General features: G+C 41.1%; 1 protein-coding gene across 2 annotated transcripts in view; it reads left to right on the forward strand.

Moving 5' to 3' along the window:
* The window catches only part of DCDC2 (doublecortin domain containing 2), a 111,825-nt gene that overhangs the window by 82,779 nt on the left and 5,707 nt on the right, over positions 1–23,339 (forward strand). The window contains exons 8-9 of one of the 2 annotated variants that reach the window (XM_069957930.1): positions 6,372–6,472; positions 14,578–14,949. In XM_069957930.1, the coding sequence (XP_069814031.1) occupies positions 6,372–6,472; positions 14,578–14,949 (473 nt within the window). The remainder of the gene's footprint in view (positions 1–6,371; positions 6,473–14,577; positions 14,950–23,339) is intronic. The other variant, XM_069957931.1, reaches the window with a different exon arrangement.

Raw genomic sequence — 23,339 nt, forward strand, 5'->3', positions numbered from 1 at the left:
GTTTGCATGCATATGCATGTGTGTGGAGAGCAGGGAAATAATTAGGGCCGTCTCGTCAGAGTGTGCCTTCATTTTTTATTCATATGTGCCTTTTTGGTCTTGTCAGATGTTGAATTTTTATCCAGTTGAACGAGTTCAATCTTTTAAGACTCATCCATTTGGAAGTCAGTATCATTTTATAGGTCTTGTGTTCACAGTTTGCGTTTTACTAAGAACGGTATCAGAGATGAAAAACCTTTAACAAATGTTTTCTTCATTCGTTTTTCAACATTTGACTTAAATTTGCTATAAATCCCAAATCTGGGGAATTGATCCTATCTTCTTTGGTACCAGTGGTTTATCTAAATGGATACAGTTGCTTAGGGGATGGTGAATGGTGTCAGCATTATATGGGTTTCTGTTGGAAAACCATTTTTGGTACTTCTTCCTAATAGGCTTAAAGTGTCACTGTCGTTATACATTTTAAAATCTAAATCAGCAGTAGATGTGATATAAAGCAAGTTTGCATTTTACATTCATTATTTTTTGTTGTTATCATGCTATAAAAAAAAAACTGAACTTACCAGAAATCCAGGTCCAGTCTCCTAAAGCCAGCTTTTCTGACTTGTGCTGGTTTGAAAAAACAGACTAAACACAGGCATTCCGGCCAGTACAGAGAGTCACGGCTCAATGTGTCCATCAGTCACATGTCTGCCTTCTCTCTGCGAGCGTACAGATGGCCTTGGATACACAGGACTTCCTGTTTTCTGACTGTTTCCTGTTTTTTGAGAAAAAATGAGTCAGGAAGTGTCGTGTTTTCCATGATAACTAGAAAAAAAAAGAATATAAATTGCAAACTTTTGTAATATCACATCTACCGTTGATTTAGATAAGACAGTTATAATGACAGTGACACTTTAAAAAAATAAAACTTTGTGTCCAATATGAGCGTTCATGCAGCCATTCACTTACAGTGTTTATAGTGCCGCACAGTTCCAGTGATCTGCTGATGGATGTGCAATTTCTCATTTATTGGCTGATCTCTGGGTCTTTTATATAGTGCAATGATTACAACTGCTTATATTTCTGCTTACACTCCTGCCTGATGTTGTGTTGCCCAGAGGGATAATACTCCATGTTAACAGGCGGTTTGTATGTAGTGCTATCACAATGGTTGCAGCACTACTATATGACTGGCCCACTCACATGACATTTAAATGCAGAAGTGGCCAAAAAAAAATCGCAGCTGAAGAGCCATGAGAAGCTTTTAAGGTAGGTATACTAAAAGGGTATTCCAAAATCAGAAATGCAGAAAAAGCATATCGAATAACTTGTTTCTCGTTGAACATTTGCTCGGTACTACTATTTCTATAATGCATTGCATTTTCCAGCTCTTAATCCCAGCTGTCTTCTGCCACAGCACTGCTGACAGTTCTCTGGCCAGAGGTGTCGCAGAACATTGCACAACACAGCAGACTCTCCACACGGCCAGTGAGTTTGTTGCACCTGCTGTATTTGTTAACTGTCTGCTTCTCTGCCTGTGACATCTTACAGCACAAGGAAGTATACTGTAAACACACCTAATTCCTTCCTAAATGTCACTATATATATGTACAGGGGCGGTCTTGGCATTTCTGGGGCCCCAAGCGAAGTTATGTCTGGGCCCCCCCCCCCTCGACACGCGTTCCAAAACAATAGACCGCTGTGTCCTGCCCCCAGTAGTATATACCCCTTGTGCGCTACTGCCAGTAATATATACTCCTTGTGTGCTGCCCCCAATAGTATATACCCCTTGTGTCCTGCCCCCAGTAGTATATACCCCTTGTTTACTTCCCCCAGTACTATTTAGACCCCTGTGTGTTCCCCCAGTTATATATAGCCCCCCGTGTGCTCCCTGAGAAGTATATAGACCTCCTGTGTGCTGCCCCAGTTGTATATAAACCCCCTGTGTGCTGCCCCCAGTTGTATATACCCCCTGTGTGCTCCCCCACTAGTATATAGGCCCCCTATGTGCTCCCTCAGGGGTATTTAGCCCCCCTGTGTGCTCCCCCACTTGGATATTGACCTCCTGTGTGCTCCCCCACTTGGATATAGACCCCTGTGTGCTCCTCCAGTAGTATATAAACCCCCTGTGTGGTTCCCCCAGTAGTATATAGACCCCCTGTGTGCCCCACCAGTATTATATAGACCCCTTGTGTGCTGCCCCAGTAGTATACATACCCCTGTGTGTTCCCCAGTTATATATAGACCACCTGTGTGCCTCACAAGTAGTATATAGACCCCCTGTATGTTCCCCCAGTAGTATATAGACCCCCTGTGTGCCCCACCAGTAGTATATAGACCCCTGTGTGCTCCCCCAGTAGTATATAGCCCCCCTGTGTGCTCCCCCACTTGGATAAAGACCTCCTGTGTGCTCTCCAAGTTGTATATAGACCCCATTTTGCTGCCCCAAGTAGTATATAGACCCCCTGTGTGCTGCCCCCAGTAGTATATAGACCCCTCTGTGAAGCCCCAGTAGTCTATAGCCCCCCTGTGTGCTCCCCCTGTTATATAGCCCCCCTGTGTGCTCCCCCCATTTATATAGACCCCCGATGTGCGCTCCCCCAGTTAAACAGACCCCTGTGTGCTCCCCCTTCAATATAGTATATAACACAATAAAACAAACACTTATACTCACCTGGGTCCGGGCGTCTCCTTTTCTCTTCACTCTTGTGGCTGCAGGAAGGGTTTTCCCTGCGATCACAAGAGACCGCACTCCCCTTGTCCTGGCGCCGATGCTCCAGTGATGTCACAACTGATCAGAGGGGACTGAGTACCTTTGGAGCGTGTGTGTGTGTGTGGGGGGGGGGAGGGCTGGGACGAGTCTATAATATACTGAAACATGTTCTTTTTTTCTAATCAATTTCTATTTTCTGGTTTTCTTTCATTTAAGTTTTATTTTTTATGGGGGCAGCCATCATGTCTGAGCTGTTTGTACAGTATTTAGAGATATTCTTTACATAAAGTTCTATGTAGTACCTTCAAGAGGTAATTTAACAGGGAGGGGGAAATAGAGCTGTGAGCCTCTTCTGTTGACTTATACATTAGGTCACCTTTCACTTTAATGCTGTAGGGATCACATTCCAGCAGCTTCCTCCTTGTCAGTACAGACATAATAGGAAATATCAGTTAAAGGGGTATTCCAGGGAAAATTGATAAACTGGTAATGGAAAGGGTTAACCAAGGTTAACCCTTTCCTAATATACTTACCTGTCCTTTATTGCCCCCCCAAGGAGATCTCCGGTCCGGCCACGTGATCTTCCATCTTGTGACTCGTGGATCCTCTTCTTCTTCCGGTTCGGTGCTCCGTACACAGCCCCTGTCAATCGCCCCGATACAACTCAGCTGACAGGCGCTGTGTACGGAGCAAGGAAGAAATCTCTCCTGCCTCACACACAGCGCCTGTCAGCTGAGGATAGCTGTTTGAAAAAGGCGCCAAGATCGGGACCAGCGCCGCTGCAGCATGATTACACCGGAGGGTGGGGTGAGTGATCTGTGTATCTGAATGATTACTCAGGGAGGGGGGCCAGGGGGATCACAATGATTACACAGGGAGGGGGGCCGGGGGAGGATCGCAATGATTACACAGGGAGGGGGGCCGGGGGGAATCAGCTAACTGTACAGCAGGTCACTGTGAGGGGTCCCTGCAGGACCTCCCCCCCTCCCCCGGGTGTCAGAGTGATGCCGGATGGCACCTCGCAGGGACCCCTCACAATGACGTGCTGACGCCGGCCCTGCAGATGTAACTGGTGTGTGTGGAGACGCAGAACACTAAACCCTGATTGGCTACACGCTACCAAGCCAGTCAGGGTTCAGTGCTCTGCCGCTAATAAGACAGAGAACCACACGCCGGCCGGGTATGGTGACGTCACCGAACCGGAAGAAGAAGAGGATCCACGAGTCGCAAGCTGGAAGATCCACTGTTTGCAAAAGACGTCCGAAAATAATGATCATGTTCACTATTTTGACGTCCGCAGTAAAAACATCCGTTATTCAATGCACTGTGTGCATTGGACGTCCGTCTTCCTAGTGACTTCAATGTATTACCATTGCAGTCAGTTAAATCGCGGCAAAAACTGTCATTTTTTAAAATAACAAAATCCGACTCCTTTTCTCTATTTTTGACGTTGTGTGAACCTAGCCTAAATCTGCAAAATGTAAGTATTATATTAAAATCTAGATATACAGTAAAATGAAAAATTTGGAAACAAAATTATCAAACATTCTAAAAAAAAGTTTAAAATAAAAATTTGATGTAAACAATAGCCTATTTTCTTATGACAAATTTACTTCCCCATATTTCCCCACGCTGAAATACTGGTAGTTGTCTGCATCTTCTCATAGTTGTCAGTCTTACTAAATAACTACAATGTTGTATTATATACGTCCTTCAGCCATAACATTAAAGGGGTTATCTGACCTTTTAAAATTGATGACCTATCCAGAGACCTTCAGTCAGTATCAGATTGGTAGGAGGGTACTGCTGCTTGTCTTACAGTGCCTTTCTGTTCCCTTGAATAGGACAGTTCTGGAGTTCCAGGCACTGCCGCCACTAAAAGTAAGGTGAATGAAGGATGAGCAACAGGAAACTTTGAAGAGGCTGCATGTGGACTGGGGCCTCTTCAAACTGCTGATTGTTGTCAGATCCCTGCAAATCTGATATTGCAGGCTTATTTTAAAAGGTTGGATACCCCTTTTAAACCACCTGCCTTATATTGTGTAAGTCCTCCTCATTCTACCAAAGCATCTGTAAGCTAGCAAGGTATGGACTCCACAAGACCTTGCATGGTGTTCTATGGTATGTGACACCAAGGTATTATCAGCAGCACCTTTAAGTTCTGTAACTTACCTCCACTGGCTTGTCCTCCTCCCATCCTAGTACATTTTGGTGACATCTCTTTCATGGCAAGGGAACACATATGCACCTGGCTATCCGTATGATGTAAGTGAAAAACTGATGTCAGACTAAGGGCCCTATTCCACCGGACGATTATCGTTCAGATTATCGTTAAATCGTTCGAATCTAAACGATAATCGTTCGGTTGAAATGCAGTAACGATTAACGACCGAACGAGAAATCGTTGATCGCTTTATAAGACCTGGACCTATTTTTATCGTTGCTCGTTTGCAAAACGTTCGCAAATCGTTCGCATTGAATAAGACATCGTTCGGTCGTTCGCAATAGATACGAACGCAATAGCGAAGAAATACGGAAGAAGAAACAATCGCAATTACGATCATAAGTAACGATTATTGTTCCATGGAAATGAGTGAACGTTTTCAGGTCTTTCGCAATAGCGGTAGTTTGAGATCGTTAATCGTTAACGATTATGCTAACGATAATCGTCCGGTGGAATAGGGCCCTAAGTCACCTTCCCATTGCTGAAAGATTTAGTCCTGATGATGACTGCGTTCCAATTGTAGGAGCCCTTGATGGTGGACAGGCAGCATTATGAACACTGACGGGTATATGCAGTCCCATACACTGCATGCAGCATTGTACTGTGTGGTCTCACTCCTTTTTTGTCTTAGCTAACATTAAGTATTTCAGTAATTTGTGACACGGTAACCCTTTTGTGCGATTGACTCAGATGGCCTAGCCAAGCGTCCCAATGCATATCAATGTGCCATGGCCTCCCATGACCCTGTCGCTGGCTCATAGGTTGTCCTTCCTTGCACCACTTTTGTATACTGGGAACACCTTAATAAGAACTGCCAGTTTAAAGCTACTGTAACGTAGTTATCTAGCCATTACAATCTGACCCTTGTGATGCTCAGATTTTTACACATTTTTTCCACTTCTAACAAATCAATTGTTCACATGCTGCCTAATGTATCCCAATCCTTGACAGTAGCCATTGTTACGAGATAATTAATGGTATTCACTTCACCTGTCAGTGGTTCTAATGTTATAGCTGATTGCTATAGGTGCCTGAATTTTCCATTTTTGCCTGTGTACCTTTACACCTTGTCACCTTTTGAAGTCAGTTATCTCAGATCATTGAACAACCAGAGGTGCTTTAAGGAGGCAGAATGAGATAACTGACGTGAAAAGGTGAGAAGAGCTTACAGGTAGCTATAGAACTCTATGCTTGAAATGATGCATTTTCAGTATGATGCTTAATGGCTTTTACACCCTGTAAGGTGCAGAATATTATTAGAGATTTATGTCATTTACTAAAGCCTGATGAATCTCAGATGACTTTTATCAATGTACTGGAATTGCTTTTTACAACTTTAGTTTGCTGAATGATCCGTCCACCAGCTGTAGTTGTTTTATTCCACCACAGAGGGCCAGAATCGAGCCATATTTCAGTAAAACAATTTTTTTTCCTCTTGTTTTTTTTGTGCAGATGATGGCATTTTCAAAGCTGGTGAAGACAGATCAGAAATGTGGGGGGCATCAGAAGTTCAGGAAGATGAAAACACGAAAGTGGAGGTTCCGGTTGATCAGGTAATTTGCCTTACAGCTTTTAAGCCATCAAATGGTAATGAGAAAAAGAAAAATAATACAAATTGTTCGCCCGTTCAACACCAGCAGCTGAGGCTGGAAAGCTATAAAGGACTCATTTTAAAGCTCATATTCCAGCAGCTAATTAAAGTGGAAATGCAGACGAGCGCTTTTAATTTGAAACATTCAAGGCATTTTCAGGCTATTTTTTTAAGAGTTATAGATTGGTAAATGTTACTATTTTTAAGGCATGATTTGCATAATGTTGACTTTGCCTTAGGTAACCTTTTATAAATCTAACCTTAAGAGAGATTGCTGTGTCTTCAAAGTGGGTCTCTAGATTTGGCAAGATTACATTTAAGCTGATCTTTAGAGCTGCGGAGGTCCATGCTTTATGCTGCTCCTGAATGTATCATTAGGCATGCTGCGTTAAGTGGACCAGTGAGTGCTCTGAAGTCACCACTTGTCTATATTCACCCTTTAATCACATGGCTTGTGGACTTATTACTAAAGAAAAACACCTGAGCAGCTAGCACCTTGGTAGCTATATAGGGTGTCCAATATACTGTCTGCACACATATCCCTCATTGCTGCCATGGAAGTTGGGAGTTGGAAAAAGGGATGATTATTATTGGCTTTCAGGCAAGTGTGGCCAGACATGTCTAAAGCCCCTATTACATGGGGCGACGAGAGGAAGTAAGCATGCGCCAACCTGTCAGGTCAGTCCTCGCTTGCTCCTCGTTCCCCACTCACTGCCAGCGCTATCAGCGCGTCGGCAGCGAACGGGTAAGAGCATGGGGGGGGGGGGGCTTGGGGAACTGCACGGCATAGGGGGGGGCTTGCCCTGGTGATCGCTAGATCGTCCAGGCAGCCCATAGAACATAGCGGAGGTCTGCTGCTGCCGCCGCTGCTCCTGTTACACGGGGTGATGGCAGCGGACCGCTGCTATTGCGATTGTTGATTTTTCAACGCGTTGAAAGACAATGATCAGCCGACATCGTGCATGTTGGCTGAAGGTTGTCTTCTATTAAATGAGACGACTATCGGCGGCAACGGCCGATATCGGCCGAATGGGGCCGATAATCTCTTCATGTAATAGGGCCTTAAGACAACAGTTCTGTGAACCCTACTGTGTACAGGACTCTGAAGCAGAGAGATTGTCACTACACCTCTGCTAACAAAGTCAAAGAGGTACAGGAATTGGACCTCAGCTCATTGGCAAAGGATTGCCTTCTAGTTTTCTACTTTATTGAACAGATGAAGGTTGGTATGTCAGACAAGAAACTTTAACGCAAATATAACAAATATTAGTGTGGCTCACCCTTCCAACTTCTAAAACCGAAGTCAATGGTAATACCCCTATACCCCTATAATTAGTCTTCAAGGTTCTAGTGCAATAAACTTTAAAGGACAAACACGCTGAGACCATTTATGGAAGAACACAAGCTGATGATGGCAATGTTATGGTCCTCCACGTACCCTCCAGAAGCTGTAAGATGCACTGCAACCAGCATAGCTCAAGATACCTGAGACAGTCTGTGCTGCACTAAGTGGTTTAATTCATCTCAAGACTTGAAATGTTGATTCTGGATTTGTTTCCTGTCAATAGTACTTGTAGAAAAAAATTAAGTTTTACTTACCTCTCCACACTCCCTTGTCCTTCTGGCTTTTCCCCACTCACTACAGCTGCCGCTGAAGCTTCTAAATCCATCTGTGCAGTGACAGACCTCTCAGCCAGTGACATAGACAATACCGCAGCCACTGATTGGCTGAGTGGCCTGTCACTTCAGAGACTGGTTCAGAAGCTTCAGCGGCGGCTGGGTGAGCAGAAAATGCAGGGGAAAGGCAGCAGGACACCAGAAGACCCTGGAGAGGTAAGTATAACTTTATAATTTTCTGTATACTTTCATCAGCGGCCCCATATTACATAGAGCGATGTGGGGTTGGGGACAATGATTTTTAAACTAGCTCAAAGAAAGTGATCAGCCGATAATCGTCTCTTTGGCCCTGTATAATAGGACCCTAAATTCCCCCTTAGTTGTTAACTGAGCCGCAGCAAGCGTGTATTTATGCATGGTCTATACCTGTTTCCATACATAAACCTTGATGCCAAAATCCCCCTAAGTCCCCCCACCCCCAGGCTTATGGCTGGCATATGCCACGGAAAAGGTAAGAATCTGCAACTTTTCTGTGGCTTTTGCCAGTTATGTATTTTTGATAAATATGTTCCAAGGTATTTAAGGACCAAATTAGCCCCTTTATCAGGTCAACATTCTTGCCTGACTTGGCTTTATTTATAGGTCTCCCCTAGTTTTATATAGTAGAGGCTTGTTAATCAGGCCAAGCTGGGAGCTTGTTGTGATTTCATTTGGAATGAGGTAAGTATTAATACAGTTTGCCTCCAAGATGGGTTTTCAGAGCAGCAAAGTCCATAAACAGTGGTGAGCATGGATCCACGGTAGCCAACTAGTATTCAATAGGTAGTCATCGTGGGAACCAGGAAGCAGTGGGGAGACCAAGTGAAACAGCAGTTGAAGAACAGTGGAGCAGGTGAGTAAAGTTTCTTATTTTATTTTTTATTTCACCCTCACATTAATACATAATTCTTTTTTATAGTTGTGGAGTACCTCTTAATTTTTTCCCCACTAATAAAAACATGTACATGGGATGTGTAATTTCTAGGACCCTATACATAAGCATTGCAATGACACTATTCTTGATGTCCCCCTATCATTTGCAGAATAGGTAAAGGGTAATACTCCCACCATCAGGTTCCTGACTGGTAATTTTACAGCAGACAAGATCCAGTATGTCTTGTAATTAGCTCATTAACTTGCATTACATACTGTAGTTTTTCTGTACAATAAATGCACTGTGAGATGATTTCCAAGTAAGCAAATTAGCTAAGGGTCACAGAGTTCAGACAGTGCCAACCAGACATTAAAGGGAATACCAATAATGCATGCAGTGTCCAGAATGAAAGTTGTGTTTGAAGCCGGTCATCACCATTCTCTGACCATAACTAATTATTTCATTTTTCCTTTCATAAATAACTAACTCTAGGGCAAATACTCTCCAGGAATTTCTAAGTAGGAGGCTTGAGCTAAAAATGCTTTTATGTAATACATAACACTTTTCATATTGCTGCAAAAAGTGATCACAATTTGAATAATATATTAGGACAGGAAAGACAAACTAGCAAAACAGCGCAACCATAGCCTTTTGACTGGCCTAAATATAGTAGCTACTGTAACAATACTGTGCATCTGTGTAAAAAAATTATAGAACAAGGTCAGCTCACCATGTGAATATGTCCCAATATTGACGGCAACCCTCTTGGTAAGGAGCAGGTGATAAGAAATGGGCCGTTCACCCAGGTATGCAGTCCATAAAAGTAGAAGGAAATCACAGCTCCAAAAAAACGTGAAGGAGTTAAAATGTCCAAAAATCTTTATTCCAAAGCATATTAAAAAACAACAACCATGTTAAAAACAGCACGTCTACGCGTTTCGGGGACAAGCCCCATAATAATGACAGTACAACAACATAATAGGCAAACTTATATATGCTTTGGGTAATGGCGTCTGAAAACCCAAGTTCCACCCCTCTGCATAACTGGAATAGGAGAAGGGAGGGGGAGGGGGGGAGGGAAATGAGGCAAAACTCAGGTGAAGCAGGTCACAGTGGAGTTAACCATGTGTGTTCTGTGAAACCACCTGATTAAAGCATAGTGTGTATTGTGCAAACCAAAAACAAGCAATACTGAATGACATGCTATATTATACACTGATATCAGGGCTCTAGATGCATAGCTATGCATCTTCATGTACTGTACTTTGTTGTTTATTCCTAATGCAAATGATGCGCTTTAGTGTACTAGAGCAGGGCTACCACCCTCAGTACTAATCCAGCCGGGCATGAATATTGGGGTGGTGCTCTGCAGTGACATCACTCCGGGGCTTGTCACTGCAGAGCGCTGGAGGAATATTCATTAGGTAGGGCAGGCCGGCCTGGTTGAATCGGTTCACCGAGGGTGGTAGTCCTGCCCCCAGTTCACCAGACCACCTCATTTTCATGGGACATAAACTTCATCCCCAGCGCCGCATGTGCTATTGGGACCTAACAGCAGGTTAGATTTACAATACAATAACAAATGCCCCTGATGGGAACATACATTAAGTACTGTCCCATGGTCACTTGCTAAAAAAACAAAAACTAAAAAAAATATCTAATTCCTAGTGCTGTAAATAAAACTATTACCAAGCACAGGTTTCTTCCAGTGACTATAGAAAGCAGCCTTCATTTGATGCTTTTTTCATTATATATTTCAAGCAGCATAAAAAGTATGTTGCAATTTTATATAAATGTTTTAGAAGCAATGCTTTTTAACCATCTTAGTTCTTTTATATCTGTGCACTGTCTAGGAAAGACAAAAGTCAGAGTTGACTTTTTGATGCTGAAATGAAATACACACATATTTTACTTGAAAGCTTTATTCTACCTTTTGTGGGCTTTTCTGATGCATATTCTAGTCCTTTTAGGTTAGCTAAGGGTGAAATAAACACCTGCTACAGTTTCCAAAGTTCATACTTTTGGTATTTCAAGGACAATCTCAGATATAAATTAAGTATATAAAACCCATATGGAATATACAGTTGTGCTGAAAAGTTTACATACTCTGGCAGATTTTTTGCTTTCTTGTCCTTTTTTTCAGAGAATATGAATGATAACACTAAAACCTTTTATTGGTTTGGTGAAGCCATTTATTGTCAGACTACCGTGTTCTCTCTTTTAAATCATAATGACAATCATAAACATCCAAATGACCATGATCAAAAGGTTACATACTTTAGTTTTTAACTCCTTCACATCAGCAATATGTAGATATACGTTCCTGCTGCACATACCAAGTGCAGCAGGAACGTATATGCACGTTCCTGACTCTGCCTGCGGGGCTCTTGATGTGTGCCGGTTCCCTGCAGTGAGAGTGGTCCCGCACACATCAGTGTCCCAAGGAGCCGAGGATAATGACAAGCAGCTGCGTCCCCGCAGCTGCTTGTCATTAACCCCTTAAATGCCGCGATCTGTAGTGATCGCGGCATTTAAGGTACTCAGTGACAGGACCAGCTCCTGTCACTGAGTGGTCGGGACCCTGCGAGGTCCCGATCGCTTGTACCAACAGGCGGGGGTAAATCACTTACCTCTGTCCTGTCGGGTGGGCGATCTATGTATAGATTCTGCTCTCAGGCAAGCTCTGTGCATAGATCGCCGATAACACTGATCTATGCTATGCTATGACATAGCATAAATCAGTATATGCAATCTGTTGATTGCATGTTTAAAAGTGTTTAAAAAAAGGGTAATAAATTTTTTTAAGTATTATAGAACCCCTTATAAACCCCCCCTAAATAAAAGTTTAAAATACCCCCTTGCCCATTATAAAGATAAAAATATTTAGAAATAAATAAATAAGCATATTATATATCTTAGGGTGTGGAATTGTCCTATTTATTTAAATATAACATTATTGTTCCTGCACGGTAAACGGGTAAAACGGGAAACACCAGGATTGCTGATTTTTTAAAATATATCAGAAAAAAATTAATAAAAAGCGATCAAAATTTTTCTTTCACACCAATATGATATTAATAAAAACTAGAGATCATGGCGCAAAATATTACACCCCCACCAGCCCTGTAGGTGGAAAAATAAAAGCGCTATGGCTCTTAGAAGGCAGGGAGGAACATTGCATTAATTTGATACGGGCATCCATGCATCAATGGGCTTGGTCATGAAGGGCTTCATATTGTGTATTGCCCCCTCTAACATCAATGACAGCTTGAAGTTTTTTTTTTCGGAGTTGTGGAAGAGGATCTTTTTTTTTGCAGATGGTAACGCTGCCTTTTCTTCTTGGCAGAAAGCCTCCAGTTTCTGTAAATTCCTGGGCAGTCTTGGAGGAACTGCATGCTTCTCATGTCCCTACAGTGGGTCAATGATATTGAGGTCAAGAGACTCAGATGACTGCTCCAGAACCTTCACTTTGTTCTGCTGTATACAATGACAGGTTGACTTGGCTTTGTGTTTTGGATTGTTATGCTGGAACGTCCAAGTACGTCCCATAAACAGCCTGTTTGATTTATCTTTCCTTCATCTTTCCCCAAGTTTCTGCGCCGTTGTATCACCTCTGTACCTTACAGTAGGAATGGTGTTCCTTACATCATAGGCCTTGCTGACACCTCTCCAAATGTATAAAATAAAAAGGAATTAAGGTACTCACGGTCAGCGCTGTCCACATAGAGAAGTGGCCAAAAGCTTAAATAAATGAATTTAATATAGTGAAAAATATATTTAATATAGCACAAATATGACGCCTTTCGAAGACATACGTCCTCTTCATCAGATAAAGCAAAGTGCATTTTTTTTATCTGATGAAGAGGACGTATGTCTTCGAAACGCGTCATATTTGTGCTATATTAAATATATTTTTTACTATATTAAATTCATTTATTTAAGCTTTCGGCCACTTCTCTATGTGGACAGCGCTGACTGTGAGTACCTTAATTCCTTTTTATTTTATTCACTTACTCTCTCCACGGGCCCCTTTATTTTGGGAGTATCCTGTGTTTTTGGTACAGTCAGCTTAGCAGTCCCTAGAGGTAGTAGGCCCCTATACAGTGGACTGTCACCAAACAAGACCCTGGATTCGGATTTGTACCCTGTTGAGAGGTGATATGCACAAAGCCCAAGTGGCATCCAGGTGAGCACCTTCTCACATAATCCTTATCCTTGGTGTATTGAGGTATCACACGAGGCGCCGGTGCCCGCTTTCTTCTTTTCAGCTTTACCATCTGAAAAAATAAAGAGCCTTATCCACAACTACCACAAATTACTTTAATTTGTCATTGATGTTAGAGGGAGCAATATATGGCATTAAGAACTAGGGGAATGTAAACTTCTGATCAGGGTCATTTGGATGTTTTTGTTTGTCATTTTGTCGTTTGTCACAGTTTGACAATAAATGGCTTCCCCCAACCACTAACCATGAGTGGGAAAAAAGTTTTTGTGTTATCATTCATATTGTCTGAAAAAAGGACAAGAAAGCAAAAATTCTGCCAGAGTATGTAAACTTTTGAGCACAACTGTACCTCTAGAATTTTTTTTTTCTAGCTTAAATGCTTCCTAAAAAGGGTTACATAGATTAACAGCACACAAAGGAGTTGTGGCACTATACAGAGTTTATTTATTTCCAGATGTATTTCTTCTGTCCAGAGATGAGTAAAACTACTGAGAACAGAAGTAGGACTGATCACTACAGTCCATTTGTCCTGTAGAACTAAAAGGTTTGCTGAACTATTTTTCCACGTTTTGAGTTGAGCTAAGAGAATAATTTTTTCACAGGTGAGATAATTTAATATATATAACTGTGAGTGGCACCGCTACGTAATGGGTATAACAATGAGTTCAAAATGCTACAATGTATGGCTGAGAGTGATCACATGGTACTCAAAAGAGGAAATAAATTATAATACTGTATAGAGAAAGCAAATGGCACTCACCGCTGGTTCTTCTGGACTTCTCTTTATTGTTGTATATCAATCGACATATAAAACAGTGTGGACATGTTGGCAGATGCCGGACTAGGCTGGGTGACATTCTGTTTTGCGGTACTTGTGCTTCTATGGAAGGGGTCCGTAGAAGCGCAAGTACCGCGAAACAGACTGTTACCCAGCCTAGTCCGGCATCTGCCAAAATGTCCACACTGTTTTGTTTTAGATGTTGATTGATATACAACAATAAAGAGAAGTCCAGAAGACAACCAGCGGTGAATGCCATTTGCTTTCTCTATACAGTGTTATAATTTTTCCACAGGCTTTTGCTATATTTCTATTTTTCGTGTCTAAAAGTAAATGTACAAAACATCAGCCCCTTGTAAGGTCAGTATCAAGTCGCCCTGTATTACTTATTACTATACAGTAAAAGATTTTACTTAGGGTAATTTCCTTACAATCAAAGATTAATATAGACTTCATAGCTCAGCACTTTATAGTAATGATTATCAACCTGTGGTTCTCCAGCTTTTATCTTTAATGGATTCTCAATTATTACAGAGAGTGGCTGAAACAGTTGACGAAGAAGTAAGAGACAATGAGGGTCAAGATGGTGAGGAGATTGTTGAAGAAGCAGAAGAACAGGAAAATGGCCATGATAATGCTGAAACGGATGATCTCCATGAAGAAGACACAGGTGAAAATGAGGAACATAATATGGTAAGTCATGAAGTTGAAGCAAATCATGGGAAGATGCACAATGATTCGGAAGATGTGAATGATACTTATGGAGATGGACGTTGGGAAGAAGATCAACATTTAAATTCAGTAGACACATATGGTGATGGCTATGGGCAGATTAACGGTGATATTTATGGGAGAGAAGAAGATGAAGATGAAGGCCATGATGAAAACACGAATGACCCAAGTCAGGTAATGCTATGAAATCAAGAATACTATTAAAGGGGTACTCTGGCCCGGCAGTATTTTTCAGCTTTGGTTGGGAATGGGGTGGTTATGGACGGCAGAGGTCACTTACCTACCCCGTTGCAGCGCGGGGTCCTGGATTGCGCCGCCCGGTATACCTGTCCCGCAGCCGCTTCCTGGTGTGAGCTGCCGCATGAGACGTGACTACTCAAGACAGCTCAGCCATTCAGCGGCCAAGGTGGGACTTTGCTACTGCCGCAGAATGGCTGAGCTGCCTTGAGGCGTCACGTGTCTTGCGGCAGCTCAAACCAGGAAGCGGCCGTGGGACGGGTGTACTGGGTGGTGCGATCCGGGACCCGGCTCTGGAACCGGGGAGGTAAGTGACCTCCGCCGTCCATAACCACCCAGTCCCCGGCCATAGCTGAAAAATACCCCTGGGCCAGAATACCCCTTTAAACATAGATTAGCATTGAAATTCGTAGTGGCAAACTTTATTAGAGACACCCATCTAGTAGTGCATTGGACATTATTTGACCTTGAGAAGCGCAGCTTTTTATTGTGGCATAATTTTACTATTGTTTTGCTGGAATATCAGCCAATGTGGCAGGATAGCTTCTGCCTATTCTACTTTGTCTCAGATATAGTTTATGGTTTTAATATCTGAGGATTGGAAATGATCATGGAAGTTAGGAAAATTTGCTATCATTGTTCCTGAAACCAATCCTGAAACTAATCATGACGCAAACTTTCTTGTGACATGGTTTATAGTAGTATAGTCCTGCTGAGCTGTCATAGGATAGACAGCTGCCATAAAGGGAACGACTTGGTCTGCCACAATTCTTAGATAAGCCCTGCTGTCCACACCTTTATTCTCAGATATGAGAGCACCCAGGGTATATCAAGAAAACAACCCCTCACACTTCTGCCATCTCCATTGGCCTGAACTGAGTGAAAAAATAGAGAGGTCAACTTACTAGTCCTCTGTACCTGAATACATGAAGTATCTAGATGCCCACTTCTGCTGGATAAGGTGCTGTAACCACAACAGTTTAGGTTAATCTTAGGAAATGAAATCCCAAATGGGGAAATATCCAGAAAACGTGATATCCAGAAGTAAAAACATACCATTTATTACATCCTTTTAAAACATAGGTGGTCGGCATACAAATAGGTAATCTTTTTCAATCCCCCATTTGGGTACCTTAAATGGTTTATCGATTTATGCAGCTTGTGCCAAATTCTGACCCTCACATTAGCTTGGGACAACAGAAATCATGATTCATCTCATATATCTAATTTCCATGCAGGAAGACTGGTGTCTCCAATAAGGTAGCATTTCGTGTGTTGTAATGTCTGGTATTGTGATGTATGTTGTGGGGCTGATATCCTAATTTAGATATTTTATTTTATACATGGTTGCACATTTGCTTACCTGCACAATTTGAACAACCCTTCTCTCAGTTCCAGTCTTCAATAGCTGTTTACCGCCACAAACAATAAAAACTGTCTAGTTCTTAGACATTGTAGACTGAGGGCCCTATTCCATGGGATGATTACACTGGTCAACAGCCAAAAAGGTTCCGACATGAAAACAGTTGAACTTAACTAATTTTGGGGTGCTGAGATCGAAAATGATGTTCAAATTTTATGATGTTCAAGATATAGAGGTACTTTCTATATTTCTCACAGCCTGTGATACAATACTGGAAAAAGTTTGCATCATCAGTATTGCATCATCAACTGGTATATTGCATCATCTTTGAATGACCAATAGTTATGGTATAAGGCTAGGTTCACACTGCGTGTTTGCTATCCGTGTTCTGCGAAAAACGGATGAAAAAAACAGATGCATTTGTGTGCATCCGTTTTGATCTGCTTTTCCATTGACTTCCATTATAAAAAAAAAAATACGGATCCGTTTCTTTTTAACGGACACAAAAGTAGTGTCAACACTACTTTTGTGTCCGTTAAATAAAAAGGATCCGTTTCGATCCGTTTTTTTATTTTTTCATTATGGAAGTCAATGGAAAAATGGATCAAAACGGATGAACACAAATGCATCCGTTTTTGGAAAAAAACGGATGAAAAAAACGGATGAAAAAAACGCAGTGTGAACCTAGCCTAAGGTATCGGGGTAAATGGAAGCCATCAATGCTTGCAGATTACTGTTGGACAGTTATCAGAGACAATCCCATGTATGAATGCAAAAGACGTGTAAATGCACCGACAAGCCATTGAATAAGGACCTACATCCCAGAGTTCAAAAAACATAATTAATTTGTAAAAATTCTTAGATATGCCTGTAAATTGTAGTTGATTTCAGATAGAACTAAGTTTCCTATGAATATATTTCAAAAGTTTATGAACAGTAAACGTGCTTCCTTATGATTGCAGAAATAATAAATATGTCGGCTATTATACTGTATTCTATACAATTCACAAATCAGTAACTTGAGAACTCTTCCATATCATAGAAACTAGAGCCAATTAACATTTTTCCTTGTGATATTTGAATTCAGCACATAAAAATCCTTAAGAAATGGATAATTTTATTTCTGAACCAAACAACTTTTGAAAATTTGTTAACCAGTGTTATCATTCAGATTATCGTTAAGTTGTTCGAATCTAAACAATAATCGTTCGGTTATATAGCAGTTAATGATTAACGACCGAACGAGAAATCGTTGATCGTTTAATAAGACCTGGACCTATTTTTATTGTTGCTCGTTCGCAAATCGTTCGCATTGAATAACACGTAGTTCGGTCTTTCGCAGTAGTGACAAACGCAATAGCAACGACAAGGCGACCACAAGAACGATCATAAGTAACGATTATCGTTCCATGTAAATGGGTGAACAATTTCAGGTCTTTCGCAATAGCAGTCGTTTGGATCGTTTATCATTAACGATTGTGAGAACGATATTCATCCCGTGGAATAGGACCCTTAGTGTCCTTTTACACAGCCCAATATCAGTAAGATCAGAGCTCATTTGCAATGCCTTTAGAAGGCACAATTAATCGCATGGCCGGGCTGCACAAACACTTTTAACAAGGAGATATGTGGCCGATAGCGTTAAATTTTACCTCCTGCACAAAAGATGCGCTCAGCCAACAAGCAGATGTTTTCCCTCTCCTTGTCTAATTGCTGACACTTTGACGTGGGCCAATTATCGCTTGTAGGAGTGTTTCTAGCAACACTTCTTGCCGATAATCGGTCCCTTGAAAAGGGCCTTTAGACTAGACACTATGGGGGACATTTATTAAGTCCGGCGTTTTCTGCGCCAGACATTAAGTCCGGCGTTTTCTGCGCCAGACTTAAAAATGCCCCCGCATCTCCGGCGCTATGGAGATTTAGGTAGAGGCGGACTGCCTCTACATAAATCCCATGCGAGCCAGTGCGCACGGCCAAAAACCTACGCCAGCTAAGGACTGGAGTTGGTTTTCGGCGTATCTTTAAAAAAAAAAAAAAAAAGATAAATCGCGCAGACTATGAGTCCGCGCCCCCCGTTCCGCCCCGTCCACACCCCCTTCCGGCCCCCCGGCGTACCCGGTGTAAAGAGCCGATTTGCAAATAAAATATTCGCAAATCATTTCTTTACACCGAAAAAAAAAAATATGCCGGATGATACATGTCCCCCTATGAGTGCACGTGGTTCATCTTCTGATAATGATGGTCGCAAGCAATGATTAAATGAGGGCCATCCAATAATAATAATAATAATTTTTATTTATATAGCGCCAAAAGATTGGGCAGCACTTTACAATTCTGGGAGTACATACATAGACATAAATCAGACATTACAGAGATACATATAATTATCCATACATGAGGAGTGAGGGCCCTGCTCGCATGCATCAGCTTACAGACTATTAGGAGGGGGTGCGAGACGAAATGGCAGAGGGAACAAGTCCTAAGAAATTGCTGTCATTTCAGTGTTGTGTGAACATAGCCTCAATCATTTTTAATTCTCCACAAATTGTAAACCAGCATTCACTGATTCCCTGTGTAGAGCCTTTATTCCTTACAGGGTGTCAGTGCAGGGAGGGATACATGGCAGGCGCACTCCTGGCAACAGGCATTTTGTGCTAATCAGTACTTCCGGTCATGGTGATTTGTCTACCTTGGCAAGAGGTTGTGTGATTTTGCTGCTCAACTGCTGTTCGCATTAAATCTTTTAAAATCTAACATTTACTCATTATATCATATACTATGATATTTACTATTATATAACAGATGTGCTTTCATGCTCATCCTCGTATACATCTAGTGACATGAGCAGTATCTGCATGATATCCACTTCACATAGAAAAATCCTGCTGCTTATAATAAACTGTCTATTCAGTAAAATTGTGGGTTCTTCACAGGTCAACCTTTTCTATTAGAGGTACTATACTGAACAATAAGCTATGCCGATATCAGTAAAGTGTGACTACAGCAATCAGTCCTTATTCATTGTAATAATAGGTTATTATATAGTGAGTACATGATAATTGGTACTGCCCTGTTTCTTTTGCATCTACCAATTCTAAGTAGAAAATGACAAAATTAATTTTCCTTACCTTGAAAAAAAACCATTGTATCGAAAAAAGAAATTGTATTAAAATGTGATATCCACAGTTTCATTCACTCCTACTGTCTGCCAAGTCCACTGTTTAACACAATAGCCATCAGAGATGGCACTTCCAAATTGGGGGGGTGGGGCAGGATGAGGCATTTGGTAATATAAGTACCTGTTAAAATGCATCCTGCCAAAGGCCTGTTCACACAACGTCAAGAATATAGAAAAGGCGGCCTATTTTAATTAAGAAAAAAAGTGTGTTTTTGCCGCAATTTATCTGACTACAATGGCAATGCATTGAAGTCAATGAGAAGACAGACGTCAAATGCACAGTGTATTGAATAACGGACGTTTTTGCAGCAGACGTCAAAATAATGAACATGATCATTATTTTCGGATGTCTTTTGCAAACAGCGGACGTTTTTTTATTAGTAGTTCACACACAGTTTTCCTTTTGTCACCGTTCTTTCTCCCTCTTTACTATTAAATTTAATGGACTTTTCAATTAAGACACACCCAAAGGCCAATTAGTAATCCCAAACTAAAAAAATGTACAAACACCAGTCATTGCACTCAGGGGAGGCATGGCTGCTAAATAACGTCCGTTATTTTAGCCTCAAAATAACGGACATAATTTTAAACGGAGTTAAAAAAACGTTGTGTGAACATAGCCTATACGTGCTTATGCCGATTACAGGGAAATGGCACAGGGTATGATAGCTGCCTTTAAAGACTAGAACTGTGCCTCAGTTATATGCTAAGTGTCCCCCCTTTGCATTTTAGAAAAATAATGTTACATCCTGATAGTCCCCAGTAATAATAATAAATAAGCAGGAGCATTTACTGTGACCTGGAAGTCCGATTGGTCACATATCAGGACGTCAGAGTGTCATTGCTCTGGTGACATGCTGGTGCAGGGCACTAAGGGAGAACTGCAGAGATTATGACTCACGGAAAAGCAATATGTAGCATGTTCACAGGCCAGTAGGTGTCAGGCATGCAGAAGGAATATGCACATAGTTTGTCTATATTTCTTAATGAAATTAACTATTTCATTGACTTAAATTATAAGCTTAGTTCACTCTAACAAGAAAAGGAGCATGTGTGGGCTAAAGCAGTGAGCTAGCGATTTGCAGTGATTTGTTATACAGCGATCTCTAGTTGTAATGTGATAATTACTTCTATTACATATACTTTGACAGCTTAACATAGGCATGCTCTCTAAATATTAGTAGGTCATACGCGGCAACTTTACCAGGGTTCAGAGAATAAAGGCTTCAAGAATAAAGGCTTTTGTGGCATGTATTCTGTGTATGTTTCTTATTTTCAAAATGTGAAATAAACATAAGGCAGAAATTAAATTTGCAATAATTTTCCAACTCAGAAAGTCATGTTATAGAACTAAATACAGTAGTTGGAAATATTCCCTCCTTAAAGTTTTTTTTTTTTTTTTTACCCTTTTTTTTAATATACTTACCGCCCTTGTGCTCACGTAATGTTTACCACCACCCTGGGCACTATATAAAAATACATTTGCTTAGTTAAACCATTTAATCTGTATAACAGGAAATTGGCAGCATTATTTTATTGCCCTGCATCGCCTCCATAAGACAGTTGAATTATTATTGATTTACCATTGAAATCAATGGGTTGTCCATGTAACATATGGACATGCTGGATCCTAAAACACATTCTTTGTAACCATTTAACACTGTGGCTATTAGATGAGGGTTTTGAACCCTTGATATTACCGATGTTTCAAAATCTGTTCACCTAAACCAAACAATTTCTTTAAAGCCAATGTACCATCAGGTACATTTGCTTTAAGTACAGCAAAGTGCAGCAAATCCATATAAAAAATACGGCTGCGTTTTTACCTCTGGATGTTCTGGATGTATTTTGCTTTTGTTCTACTGTGTGTGAACATAGCCTATTAAAAATATAATTACAGGGGCACATGCACAGTTTAGTTTTAACATCCAACATGCTATGAGTGTTAGGCTGGATTATGTTCTGTTAAGAGTAGTGTATATTGCAGTCACATTGATATTTGAATTCTCTGTCATAATCTGTTGGGTACTTATTACTAGACTGAGGTGCAGAGCCGAATGGATCCTCTGGTCTTCATTCTTAACCCCTGCAAGGAGGTGTGGACTTTAGGAAGATCTCTTGGCACCTAGAATCCTCATGAATTTGCAGCAGTAAAGCTGATACAACATAAGCATGGTCAGGAATGTAGTCGGGATCATTTCATCAGAGACACAGGAATAGGAGCCAGGATATAAACCTTTATTACTCATTTACATGGGCTTCTGTGGCACAGCTAAATGGGGGGCAGGTTGGAGATCTGTTGGAGTATAGGAGCAGTCAAAGAAACAGAGGCAGGTGCCTAAAAGCTGTTTAAACGTCTTAAAGTTCTCTTAGACAGCCAATAAGATTTCTTGCTGGCCGCGTTTTCCACCAGTTTTTGAAAGCCCCCAAGCAGGGAGACAGACATAGCAGTGTTATAGTCCATGGCTTGTTGATACACCCTATGTTGTTATCACTATTATATAATCCCGCTAACCTTGGCTAGGCCTCTGTGCCGGCTTAACTTATTTTGTATCTCTGTGTCTAATTGTCTGAACCAATGTTATAATGTTACTGATCCCACACAGTCAACAGTGTATAAAAAAACAAAGCAAAACAGGGAGGCAAACATAGCAATGTTAGATTCCATGACCTGTTGATACTTGTGATGACACACATCTGAGAATTGGATCCACAAAGAATGAGAGACCAAACTAAGGAGCAGAGCTTAAATGATTAAGCAGGTATTGTAGCTGTCTGTAATTGATTTCTTCATCATAGTAAATTGGATGGGGTTCATGTTTAAGATGACTGTGTGTATATGGAGTGGGCTTGACACTTCCACGTTGTGATTGCTATGATATAATCCCGGTAGCCTTAGCTAGGCCTCTTTGCCTGCTATGGCAGAAAAAAATAATTTTATAACTGTGTGTGTGTTATTGTTTGAGACAATAAAATATAATGTTACTGATCCCACATAGTCAACAGTTTACAAAAAAAAAAAAAAAAACTAAAAAACATAAAAGAATTAGCTCTCACACAGCCGTGAAAAAATAAAAATGTTATGGAGTCAGAATATGGCAACATTTTTAATTTGATATTGCTGTAATTGCACTGACCTGAAAATTTTAAATCACATACTGAATCACACACTCTTAAGTTCCGTCAATGTAAAAATTAGGCTTCATTCACATGTTCAGTGATTTTTGAGGTCCCCATATAGGTCTACTATTTTTACTCTGTGATCCGTAAAAAATGGCCCGTTATTACTGATGATCGATAAGCTGAAAATCTTAGGTTCTATAGAACTTACCACATTTGATTCCCGATGCCTTCTCTGTCCGTGGGGAAGGAGGAGACAGCCCGAGTACCGCCTGGAATTCTGGGATTCAGCCTATTACCTAGGCTGAATCCTGAAATTCCAGGCGGTACCCAGGCTGTCTCCTCCTTCCCCACGGACCGGGAAGCCATCAGCAATCTAATGCGGAGAGTTCGACAAGGTTCAAGTTCTATAGAACCTAAGATTTTCTGATGTTCGATCATTTCTAGTTATTGCATCCGTAGCACATCAGCAACCACAAAAATGTGAAACTGGTAAAATAATAATTTGCATTAGTTGCTTAGATTTGATCAGTGTTTTTCACATGGATGTGACATCCATGGTGTCTGTAAAAAACACAGATCTCATAGACTTCTATTGGCTAATCCGTACCACAGTCTGTGCTAGGGCATGTCTTATTTTTTTCACCTAAAGGAATGCGGATCCGT

Source organism: Dendropsophus ebraccatus, chromosome 2 (genome assembly GCF_027789765.1).
Source record: "Dendropsophus ebraccatus isolate aDenEbr1 chromosome 2, aDenEbr1.pat, whole genome shotgun sequence".
NCBI lineage: Eukaryota > Metazoa > Chordata > Amphibia > Anura > Hylidae > Dendropsophus > Dendropsophus ebraccatus.